General features: G+C 41.6%; 1 protein-coding gene across 1 annotated transcript in view; it reads left to right on the plus strand.

The window, feature by feature from the left end:
* LOC126475042 (cholinesterase-like) overlaps nt 1-13,685 on the plus strand; it is a 124,828-nt gene that overhangs the window by 8,805 nt on the left and 102,338 nt on the right. The window contains exon 2 of the mRNA XM_050102589.1: nt 13,334-13,468. Coding sequence (XP_049958546.1) covers nt 13,334-13,468 — 135 coding nt within the window. The remainder of the gene's footprint in view (nt 1-13,333; nt 13,469-13,685) is intronic.

Raw genomic sequence — 13,685 nt, forward strand, 5'->3', positions numbered from 1 at the left:
TGAGTGAACAACAGTATTCATTACTTGAAACCCCATAATTTTAACTCACTAGTAAATTTAGATCTGTTAGTAAATTAACATGTGTAACATGAAGATTGAGTTAAACTCTTCACTGATCAAAAAGTGCCTATGGCACGCAATCTTATTACTTTTATTAGGAAAAACTCACCTTAAACATTTATAAGTAGACAACTTTACATAAAAGATAGATATTGCACCAGTAAAAGACAATTCACTATCAGATAAACGTCTTTAAGTGTATCACAGGTACATAGTTACTGCCAAGTAGGCACTAACACCTACATTTCGCTTTTATACAGGCACAATTTTTTGTATGTAGGGTGTACCATCAAGAATCGTAAAAAAGGCAGACTTTTCCCCATGTTTCTGCTAACAGTACACACATTTCATTGAAAAAGCCGTAATAGTACATTACATTGGCTAGTTTAACCGCGGGGAGCGGGATATTACGGTGGTAGCAAGTCACCAAGAGAGTCGACACACCCAGTTTACGAGAATACTCTTTATTAAACTGAGTATTTGTATAGAGAATCTCGTCTATAGCTGAAGTCGCTTTGCACTGTCCCATAGGACGTCCACACCGCTCACGCTGAAGATTTTTCAGTTCCTCTAGGATGCATTTCTCCACAGAGTTCCCCACCATGATTGTAGCGAACTGTGAGGTGTGACGACCAGTCAATGTCGACAGGCGCGGGAGCGCCAGGCAGCCTCGCAGTTTTCAGTGGCGCAGGTACACATGACCAGCCATGACGTGTTTATCGTCTGCAGAGGGCCTGACTGGACAGTTTCTTGCGGAGCATAGGCGAGGAAGGTCTTGCACCAGCAGCATATGTGTATTTACCAACTTTTATCTGCTGAAGTTTTGATTTTGCATCGTTAATGGTCACTCCATCCTCCTGCAACATGGCTAGAGCTTGTTCAAGGTGTCATGAGTGTTCATCCACGAAATGCGAGAAGATGAGTATGTCATCAATATACGTATAGCAGAAGGGGAAGTGGAATAGGAGACCGCTGCAGCATAAAGAGATGTTCAAAAAGTCCAATAGAAGTTTTTATTGGCAGTCCTTTGGATGTCAACAGGGTGCATGGGTATTTGCAGGTAGTGGACTTACAGTCGATTATGCTGAAAATCGTTGTGCCTGTGAAGAAATGGATAAAGTCATAAATTTTAGGAATGGGGTAGGTGTCATGTGCAAGTTATAGGCCTGCTGGAGCTAACTTTAGAGGTATATGTAAAACTTGGGGTCTATCCATAGCTATTATATGATGCATGGTTTCATTAAGAGCAGCACGGGTACATGTGTACAGGGGTCGGGAGCACTGCTAACACACACTGCTCACTGCGATTACTGCCTTCGTGGTGGTTCTTGGCGGCCATCAGGGACTGTGTGGGCATGGAGTGCGCTGGAGGTGGGACGTGCCCCTGTGAGGCAGGTGGGGCGGGGGCCGTATCCATCTGTTTTCTTTTGCCATACAGAGCTGCTCATGTGCTGCTGCTATGGCCGCTACAGTGTTAGTGATATGATGTCAAAGCTCGCCGTTTTCCGTGCAGAGTGGCTGTGTCTGTTCATTGTAAGTGGTGTACTGTCAATAGGTGTGGAAAATATCATCTGGAAGTTTGGCACGTGCACGGAGAATGTTCTGGATGGTGCGATTGAGGGGCAGCACAACAAGCACAGGTTCTGGTGGCATAGAGGAGGTGGAGACAGCTTGTACTCCTTCACCTGAGAGGTGGTAAATGAGCATGGGCCGTAAGATGTTGATGGAGAGCTGGTGACGTCGTAAACAGTCGATTCTAATTACTGGTTCTAACATATCAGTAACTGGGAAGATCCATGGACACTGGAGAGTGACCGACAAGTGCATGATGTTGTGATAGTGCCATGTACACTAATGTTGAAGTTGTGTCGATTAGTAGATATTGGTTTGACGCTTTGTCCACTATAAGAGACATCCATAAGCAACTGCAAAGGTGAGCGTTTGTATGTCAGATATTCTGGTGGGTTAGAGATGGTGAAGCGTCACGGACTGGACCGCCTATTGCGACATAGTCATGGAGTTTGGGTCCCCGCCCAGAGTACCAACACTTGCGTGCAGCACCACCAAATTGCGTAGAATTAGTACCTGAAGCCAGTTGAGATGCATGACACTGTTTCCATATGTAACTTAGGGCACTGGTGTGTGTGCTGTGCAGGCAACGAGGAGTCCTTCTGCTGTAATCATGGCCCTCTGTGTCCAGTTGGTTGTAGTTGTGCAACAGGGGGAGGGGAGCCCGCCGTGTGTAATACTGAATCGATTCTTGAGATGCTGTTACTTTTTGCCAATGGCCAATGACACTGAACATTTTGTCAGCCATAACTAAGCGCAACCTGTCTGGCTCTGTCTCACTCGTAATCATGCCGAGCTGTAGGTCTGTCGGTAGGCTGATTAACAACAGAGCTCACAGCAAAAACTGGATCCGCTGAGGTGCGGAGGCACGGCCAGAATTGTGACAAGTGTATTATCACTCAGTTTGATCTCGAAAATGACATCTTGATGTTACTGTTCCCACATGAGGCAACTACTTCTGAGTTGCCCACCAGGTGACTGACCAGATGCATATACTTCAACTAGTCATTGAAAATGCCATTTGTCTAAAAAATACATTTGATGATCGTGAACCACAAGCTCAGATTCTTGGCGTCGAAGAGTGGTAGTTTGAGCTGAGCGCCACCTGAACGTCTCAGTTTACCAGTGGTCGCACTATCTTCGTGAAGGGCGTGAGGCAAGATGGCTGCCCGGGGTTCCTGCATAGTTGGTTGTGGCATGGTAAAGTATGAATGCTGAAATACATAGTGTGGTGAGGAAGAAACAGGTGACATGAAAGTGGTGTTGCAGAGACGATTAGAATCGAGACTTTACTCAAAGAGTCTACAAGAATTCACTGGAATTAAGCCAGGTAACAGATTATTGTATATGTACATGCAGTTTTCAAATTAAGATTCACACATTGTCCAAATTGATCCCTGTACTGCATGCCTATGAGGAACGTCTGTTGATGTTAGTACAGTGTTTGGTGACGTGGTGTAGAATGGTCACATTGGCACTACACAGTTAGCATGATGGAGCTGGCAACAGTGTATATACTAATGAACAAATACGTACCTGCCTCTTGCAGCTAGGTCATCAGGTCGGTTACTTCATTCAACTTGGTAAGTAATACATATATGTTAGTGTCTTGCAGAGGCGTCTGCACTGCATAAGAAGGTAGTTTAGAAACCTTTTAAACAGTCTTCCATTCCTACAGAAGTTAAAAAGTATCTTTGTAAAACGGAGGCTTATCCTCCGAGATTATATGGATTACCAAAGATACATAAGCCTGACGTTCCTTTGAGACCGATAGTCAGCGCAATTGGAGCTCCTACCCAAGAACTAGCCACACACCTTGCCTCTTTGTTACAATCTTACATAGGAAAAACTGAGAGTCATATTAAAAACTCTCTACACTGCATTGAGAAATTGAGGGAAATTACTGTCGGTCCTAATGACATCCTTGTCAGTTTTGATATAATGTCTTTGTTCACTATGGTTCCGGTTGATCAAGCTCTCTCTCATATAGCCGATATGTTCCCTACTCATATAGTTGCCTTGTTCCAACACTGTCTATCCTCGACCTATTTTCAGTACAATGGTGAATTTTATGAACAGATTGATGGGGTAGCCATGGGAAGCCCCCTAAGCCCCGCAATTGTGTATTTATTCATGGAATATTTTGAACATCATGCACTGCAGTCGGCCAAAAAAAAGCCCCTCGAAGTGTTATCGGTTTGTGGATGATACCTTTGTAATATGGAATCATGAGGAAGAAGACTTGAATGATTTCCTGATGCACTTAAATAGCATCAAACCAAAGATCAAATTTACTATGGAGAAAGAGAAGAATGGACAACTTAACTTTTTGGATGTATCAGTTATCAAACGGGCGGATGGGACCTTAGGTCATAAGGTCTACAGGAAAGGTACACATACTGATCGCTACCTCCATGAGAACTCAAACCACCACCCTAGGCAAAAGAGGGGGGTCATAAAAACACTAGTGGATAGGGCCAATAATATTTGTGAACCAGGCTACTTACAAGAAGAAATAAATCATTTACGAATGGCTTTTGCGAAAAATGGTTATACGAAAAACGAGATTAACCGAGCACTTCACCCAAGTAGAAAAATGCCTAAAAATAGACAGCAACAACCATCAGCTGGAAAAGTATTTCTTCCGTTCATCCATAACATCACGGATCGCATTGGGAAAGCACTAGCCAAGTTTCAAGTGGAGACTATTTTCAGACCTACTAAGAAAATTAGTGAATGCCTAAGATCAACAAAAGATGCTCGTCACCCCCTAGCCACCCCAGGGGTATATAAAATTCCGTGTAGTTGTGGCAGGGTTTACACAGGAACTACAAAAAGAAGTATCAATACACGGTTGACGGAGCACAAAAGGAACTGTCGCTTGGGACATATCGACAAATCGGCAGTAGCGGAACATGTTTAGAAGGATGGAGATCAAGAAATAAAATTTGGTGAGACAAGCGTGCTAGCGAGGACGTCGCATTATTACACACGTATGTATAGAGAGGCAATTGAAATCCACAAACATCAATACAATTTTAATCGTAAAGAAGAAGGATTAAAATTGGACAAGATATGGTGGTCGACGTTGCATCAATCACGTGACAATCGATTGTCTGCAATCGAGAGAACAGACGATAGCCAGAGATAGCTACACATCGACGCCACGTGACGTGCGGTGGCGCCCTCTACGATCTCCATATAAGCGGCGGCCCCAGCTCCTAGCAGCCAGTCGTCGACTCACCTCGGAAGATGTTCTCCGTAGTTCAGAACGAAGCGTCAGGGAGAAGAAGTTCTACAGATCGACCACGGCAACTTAGCCTGGAAGTGTTTACTGATGACTTTTAAACAGCTTTTATCATAGTACCTTACGCAGGAAATACAGTATCTCATGGGAAGTATGAAATGTCAGATAATTTCTATCTACATAACACATGAAGAGCTGATATATTTCAATTGCACTGTATGTGCAGGGTTTGTAATTCCAGTTACCTCTCTTCACAAGAGTCCACAAGAAAAAAAATACTTGCTACATGATTATATTTTTAATTTTTAAGGGTTATGGTTTCTATTGAATTGAATTTCATGTAGACCTGTAGTCACAACTTCACTTGCAGTACCCACATTGGAAGCAAGAAGCAGAGTTGCTCAGTTCTACAGTTACCATGTAGTTCTGGTGTTTCTAGTTATTTCCATGTGAAACAGCGGAGTCCAAACACGTTTCTCAGTTCTCAGAAGCCGTTGTCCAGCCTCTCTCGACGATAAGTACTGGTTTTTAAGCAGATTTTTATTGCATCTAAGTCAGTCAGATACAAACATTTGTACAAAAAATGTGACGTACATTGTAGGGGCAAAAATATAAGGAATCTTATGCCATCTGAGAAAGTAAGGTAAGCTATATTTAGGGCTGCTGGACGTGGAAATCAACATAATGGAGGGAGATGCAAGAGTGTCTCTAATATATTTGCTTGTACGCAAGCCGAACGAGTGCCATTAGCAGAGTTATCAATTAAGGGGAAAAGGCAGAGCCAGGTTCGCAGCCATATTAGGACATGCGACCAGATGAACAGCAGGAGTACATCACATTGCTGTTCAACCCAGAACTCCACTACAATGAATGTATAAAGAGGGATGATGATGTAAATGATGGTCAGTAAAGCAAACACTAATAAAATATTCGCAATGCAAGGAACTGATATAAAAGGTAAACAGAAGTACCACAACAAATTTAGTGCTGCACTGTGATAAATGCAATTTTCATTTATGGCCAAAGGTTAACATCTTCGTTATAAATCATCATGCTGAAAATTCTTTGTCTCCAGCTACTTATTAGTATAAAATTGACTCAAATTACATACAAGATTTAGAGATTTCACTTGAAAATACATTCTTTTTCCATCTGTGCAAAATGAAACGACTGAAGTTGAGAAAACAATTCCTATCCTCAGTGAAGTATGCGAGAAAAATATTGTAAGCATGATGTAGAAAAATTATGCTCTCAGGAGTAGCCAAAGACACATATGGACTGAAAGCACTCATGAAAGGCGTTAAAACAATATAAAAGTCTCCTCTCTGTTATATTTGTAATAACCATTTCTGATGTGAGTTCGTTGAGGAGGAAATCCCACAATATTGAAGTCCAGCAAGAATTTTTCTGTCTGTGAATCACACATCAGCAACTGAATCACGATATATGAGAAGGGCAGAAGTTTAAAAGGGGTGGCAAGTTCATTTTATTTGGAATCACTTGTGCGCAAACCAGTGGTCGACTGTTTACGAAGTAAACACTACAATTTCAAGCACATATATAAAAAACAACTATCTCGTGAGATACATTAACAGTCTTACTATTCTAATGATAATAAGTACCTTAGAAACAGAGAAGCTTTGAACCAGCCAATATAAAGCCTATAAATTCAATGCATGTCTCTAGGACACCTCAAGTCCTTCATGAACAACTAGCACGCAGCACAAAGGCCTCACCAACATCTTGAGTGGCAGTTTTGGCATTAACATGAGCCAGCCAGGCCAGCCAAATTTACTGTGCCTGGGTTACAGTCAGCCACTTTGGCTTGTGGCGTAGTCCAAGCCCCACCTTCTCACTATTAGTATGTGGCTTACTATATACAGAAGGGTAAACATCTAGCATGGTTTTCAGCTCTGTAGCGACCCAAATATGGGAACAACCTTTTTGAACTTAGAAAAGACCTCTCCCTGTGGGCATGGTAGAGAAATGGTCAAAGGATTAAGATGTTCCTAATAAGGAGACACACTGTGTTAGAGAACACTGTAACAACAGGCTAAAAAATAGAGACATACACATAATATATGATATGGCAGACACAGCAAGGCAAGATATTTAATAGTGTACTATTGTGTAACATTGCTGAGGGAGAGGCACTTCTAACCAACTGGGTGTTGGTAGACTACCTAGTAGGGTGTGTGCCCTGTTGACTCTTGTAGTCTACTGTTGTAAGCAGAGAAGATTCATAGTAAATAATGTTATCATTCGCTATGTGCCTTATTTATGTAACAGGATAACATTTTTGCAACACTTTCATGAAAGAGTTCCACTGTGTCATTGGCTTTATGCTGCAAGAAGTTGCATCACACTTCTTAATCCGTAAAACTTTACGTACTTGTACAAATAAAGCAGACATAAAACTTGTTCTTGGCCTGTGAGGGTACATCCAAAAGGCAGTACTATTCAACAAAGGTTTTTGCCACCATCTCTGCTGACATGTTGGCAGTTGACACTAAAACCAGATAGTCGAAAAAGTGAGTAACAATGGACAGAAAATACCAATACCTGTTTTCCTGTTGCATCTGTGGAGAAATCCCTATAATATCTAACACTAGGATCTCAAATAACCTCGAATTAGTATAGGCGTCGGTAGAGGAAAATACAGATGAAAAACAAGTGAAAAAAATTTCCTCATCTTTATCACTTGAAAAACAGACAGAATGAGACAATCCATGTGAAAAGCAAGCGAAAAATTTTCCACATCTTTACACTTAAATTTTTAAAACATTTTGTGTAAAAGTGGCCGCCTCTTTGAACCTGAATCATTTTGGCCAAAAGATGGCGGACACTTTTTTGCGGTAACATTTTTGGGAAATCTTGGCGACTTTACAGCAAAAGTGGTCACCCTCCTGAACCCGCATCTTTTTGCGCAAAAGATGGCGACCACTTTTTGGCGGGCACTTTTTTGCGAAATCTTGGCGATTTTAAGCAAGGGGGTGGTTGAGGACAAATCCTCGACATTTTGAGCAAAAGATGGTGGCCACTATGTGGGGAGCACTTTTTGGCGGTCGCGCCAATGTGTCATAAAAGGCTTAGTGACTTAGGAAATTCGGAAACTCGTGGTAAGTTCTATAGGACCAAACTACTGAGGGCATAGGTCGCCACTAGAAGGACATTTATACACAATTACAAACGCCAGCAGCGTAAATATAAGATATGCATATAAAACATCTCTTGTGCTCAATGCCGAGTGTAAGTTTCTTTTACCAGATAGATATAACGAAGTGCTGAATTACGAGGAATGTGCAACGCTGTCAGGCATGCTTATAGTATATAAAGGTTACAAGAATATCAATGGCTGTAACGTTCACGATATCGAATTCCTTTAACTTTTTATGGTTTATCAACCATAAAAATCACAGTAAATGTGAGACATGGGATGTAGTGGCTGAACAGTAGCTACATGTTTGCATGCTCAGTAAGACATAAAACGTAAACGTAAAACGTGAGACCCGTCTGGCAGACAGGTCTCAAAACATCCGCAAGATAGTGGGTACATGTTTGCATGGTCAGTGTGACGTGAGACGTGTGACGTGAGACGTGAGACCTGATATGTGAGATGTAAATGTAAAATGTGAGACATGAGACGTGAGACATAAACGTGAGAAGCGAGACATAAAACGTAAGCATAAAACATGATATGTAAACGATATCGGAATTGAAAAACAACTGCTATCACTTAGTAGCGGAAAAGCATCTGGACCAGACGAGATACCCTTAAGATTCTACAGTGATTATGCTAAAGAACTTGCCCCCTTTCTATCAGCAATTTATCGTAGATCGCTGGAAGAACGTAAAGTACCTAGCGACTGGAAGAAAGCGCAGGTCGTTCCCATTTTCAAGAAGGGTCATAAATCAGATGCGAATAATTATAGGCCTATTTCGCTTACGTCAATCTGTTGCAGAATAATGGAACATGTTTTGTGTTCTCGTATTATGACGTTCTTAGATAATACAAATCTCCTTCATCATAACCAACATGGATTCCGCAAACAGAGATCATGTGAAACTCAGCTCGCCCTATTTGCCCAAGAAATTCACAGTGCCGTAGACACTGGCGAGCAGATTGATGCCGTATTCCTGGACTTCAGGAAGGCATTTGATACGGTTCCGCACTTACGTTTAGTGAATAAAATACGAGCTTACGGAATATCGGACCAGGTTTGTGATTGGATTCAGGATTTCCTAGAAGAAAGAACACAACATGTCATTCTTAACGGTTCAAAATCTGCAGATGTAGAGGTAATTTCGGGAGTACCGCAGGGAAGCGTGATAGGACCTTTATTGTTTACAATATACATAAATGACTTAGTTGACAACATCGGTAGCTCCGTGAGGCTATTTGCAGATGACACGGTTGTCTACAAGAAAGTAGCAACATCAGAAGACTCGTACGTACTCCAGGAGGACCTGCAGAGGATTAATGCATGGTGCGACAGCTGGCAGCTTTCCCTAAACGTAGATAAATGTAATATAATGCGCATACATAGGGGCAGAAATCCATTCCAGTACGATTATGCCATAGGTGATAAATCATTGGAAGCGGTAACGACCGTAAAATACTTAGGAGTTACTATCCGGAGCGATCTGAAGTGGAATGATCACATAAAACAAATAGTGGGAAAAGCAGGCGCCAGGTTGAGATTCATAGGAAGAATTCTAAGAAAATGTGACTCATCGACGAAAGAAGTAGCTTACAAAACGCTTGTTCGTCCGATTCTTGAGTATTGCTCATCAGTATGGGACCCTTACCAGGTTGGATTAATAGAAGAGATAGACATGATCCAGCGAAAAGCAGCGCGATTCGTCATGGGGACATTTAGTCAGCGCGAGAGCGTTACGGAGATGCTGAACAAGCTCCAGTGGCGGACACTTCAAGAAAGGCGTTACGCAATACGGAGAGGTTTATTATCGAAATTACGAGAGAGCACATTCCGGGAAGAGATGGGCAACATATTACTACCGCCCACATATATCTCGCGTAATGATCACAACGAAAAGATCCGAGAAATTAGAGCAAATAAGGAGACTTACAAGCAGTCGTTCTTCCCACGCACAATTCGTGAATGGAACAGGGAAGGGGGGATCAGATAGTGGTACAATAAGTACCCTCCGCCACACACCGTAAGATGGCTCGCGGAGTATAGATGTAGATGTAAGACGTAAATGTTGAATGTCAGATGTAAAACATAAACATAAAATGTGAGACGTGAGATGAAAATGTAAAACGTGAGATGTGAGACACAAACATAAAATGTGAGACATGAGACATAAATGTAAAACATGAGACATGAGACATGAGCGTGCTCACATTCTTACTATTATTATAGTCTATTACTATTAGATTATTAGTATTAGACTATTACTATAGTCTCGTACGAACACTTGTAATCACTGTAGTAACTATTCCACACTCTCACTAAAGTTTTCACTACTCTCGCACTCACATTAGTGTGTGCACGGCAAAGTAGTTATTATTCTGCAGTCATATTAGTGTGCACACGCTATGGTGAACACCAATCTTGTACTCACACTAGTGTGCACTAGTTGCTATAATTTTATACCCACGTTAATGTGTGCACTCTAATGTCATCACGCTAGTGTACACACAGTAAAATAGTAACTATTATTTACTTGCACTAGTGTACCCACGCTAAAGAAATTACTAGTCTCGTCCTCGCACTAATTTGCACATGGTAAAGTAGTTACTATTCTGTAATTGCACTAATGCTTTATTTTTTAACGCCAATATAGTCACAAAGAGTCAAGTCTCTTTGTTATAAAATTTATAGCAATCATAACAAAGCTTTTACTTTTTTGTACACTCTCTTCTACATTCCCAAAAAAGTAGCCACAAAAAAGTGGGAGCCAACAACTTTTGGAGGCTATTGTGCACACGGTAAAGTAGTTACTCTAATGTGCGCACTTCAGCTTATACTAGTCTTGTATTCACGCTAGCGTATGCACTTTAGCGTATGCACATTAAAGTAATTACTGTTCTGTATTTGCATGTTAGAGTAGTTACTATTCTGTACTTGCACTAGAGCACTCGCTTTAGCATACGCACGTTAAAGTAGTTACTATTCTGTTCTTGCACCAGAGTAATCACGCTAGCGTACGCACGTTAAAGTAGTTACTATTCTGTACTTGGACTAGAGTACTCACTCCAACGTGGTCACGCTAGCGTATACACGTTAAAGTAGTTATTATTCTGTACTTGCACTAGAGTACTCACACTAGCGTGCTCACGTTAAAGTAGTTATTATTCTGTGCTTGCACTAGAGTACGCACACTAGCATGCATACCCTAGTGTAGTCATTAGTTTTGCACTCACATTAGCGTAACCACACAAGAGTACGCGGGCAAATCTGGTCACACAACGCTACTTACTATTCTGTGAGTACGCACACTAGCATGCATACCCTAGTGTAGTCATTAGTTTTGCACTCACACTAGCGTAACCACACTAGAGTGCGCGGGCAAATCTGGTCACACAACGCTACTTACTATTCTGTGAGTACGCACAGTAGCATGCATACCCTAGTGTAGTCATTAGTTTTGCACTCACACTAGCGTAACCACACTAGAGTGCGCGGGCAAATCTGGTCACACAACGCTACTTACTATTCTGTGATTACGCACACTAGCATGCATACCCTAGTGTAGTCATTAGTTTTGCACTCACACTAGCGTAACCACACTAGAGTGCGCGGGCAAATCTGGTCACACAACGCTACTTACTATTCTGTGAGTACGCACACTAGCATGCATACCCTAGTGTAGTCATTAGTTTTGCACTCACACTAGCGTAACCACACTAGAGTGCGCGGGCAAATCTGGTCACACAACGCTACTTACTATTCTGTGAGTACGCACACTAGCATGCATACCCTAGTGTAGTCATTAGTTTTGCACTCACACTAGCGTAACCACACTAGAGTGCGCGGGCAAATCTGGTCACACAACGCTACTTACTATTCTGTACTCACAATAGCGTCAGCACTCTAGAGTGATCACTAGTGCACTTGCACTAGAGCACCACTCTAATGTAGTCACGCTAGAGTGCGCACGTTAGAGTGGTTGCTACTTTGTACCTACGCTAGAGTATGTACGTTAAAATAGTATAGTAACTACAGTAGAGTACACACTCTATTGTGCTCACTAGAATGTGCTACTAGTTTCGTGCCAACTCTAGAGGGCGCACCCTAATGCACTCTCACGCTATGTTAGCCACGCTAGCATGTGCGTGTTAAGGTAGTTGCTGTCTTATACCCGCACAAAAAAGCAGTCACTACACTGTAACCAAAATTTTTGCACTAAATGTTGGCATCTTTTTCTGTAATCAAAAGTTTTGTACTAAATGTTGAAAGCCGCCCTCCAGATGTGGGGAGCAACTTTTAATTTTCGTGTAAAACGTTAACGATTTTTGTGTAACCAAAATTATTGCACCAAGTTTTTGTATCTTTTTCTGTAACCAAAACTTCTGCACTAAACGTTGGTACTTGCTAGAGTGTGCATACTCTAATATAGAAACTAGTCTCGCACACACGTTAGAACGCGAACATTGAAGAAGTCACTGTCTTGTACTTTACGCTAGAGTGCACACTCTAATGTAGATACTAGTTCTGTACTTAAGCTAGCGCTTGCACTTTAGTGTAATCACATTATCGTAACACTACAATCCAGTCACTATTCTTTTTCTGACATTATAGTACTTACATTTGTGTATAGTCTAAATAGTGTGAGCTTCACTAAGTTCACACCCTTCCATACTCTAGCTAGCATGTGCTTCACATGTATCCGCACTAGTTCATACTAGTTAGCATATAACTTTATTCTGTAACCAAAACTTTTGCACTAAATGTTTAGAGCGCGCACTCTAGTGTAGATACTAGTCTCATACTTACTGTAGAGTGCACTATACTACAAGTAAGATCTCATGTCCTCTTAAAATGGTGCCCCACAAGAAAACAAATAAGAAAAAATATTTTCAATGTCCCATGCAACATACCAGAATTGATTGGTTTGATTAATTTTCATCAAAAGGAAACACCATCTACTGGTTTGAAACGTCATCACAGGAAAATATGACATTAGAGAAATATATTTGTTTCAGTGTCCTGTGCGCCTCGAAAAGCAAGTCGGTTTAAATCATTGTCAGCTTATGTATTAAAGAGTTAATGAACTTGTCATTCCTTGTACTCCCAACAGATATTATTTGATTATCGTTGGTGATAGAGATCTGTAGCAGTTTCCACACAAAACTGAAGGAAGTGGTGCACAGAGAACATAATACTCAAGAACGTATTTTCAGATATCGAAATCATCATTGAGAATAGTTGATGATGCTGTTGGTAAATCACCTATGTAAGTTGTAGTAAATATGTACTTTCCCGACAGGCTGAGGACATACTGGTGACTGTGGACGAGGGTACACTGCTGGGAACCACAAAAACCAGCCTCTACAACACGACGTACACGGCCTTCCTCGGCATCCCGTACGCTGAGCCGCCGCTTGGAGCGCTGCGTTTCGCTGTGAGTTTACTGCCAGCAGATAGTGATAAGTGACAACCTGGTGCTGACTGGCACTTTGTCGGTGAGCTATTGCAGCTTAGGTCATGATGAAGGTGTTCACTAGGCACGTATTGTGTGAATGAATGAGAAATGAAGGAAGATAATGTTTCATCGTACAGTCGAGAATTAACAAGGAACCCATTGAGTGTGTGGTCGCAAATGGTGAATGACGTTTATG

Source organism: Schistocerca serialis, chromosome 4, assembly GCF_023864345.2.
Source record: "Schistocerca serialis cubense isolate TAMUIC-IGC-003099 chromosome 4, iqSchSeri2.2, whole genome shotgun sequence".
Lineage (NCBI taxonomy): Eukaryota > Metazoa > Arthropoda > Insecta > Orthoptera > Acrididae > Schistocerca > Schistocerca serialis.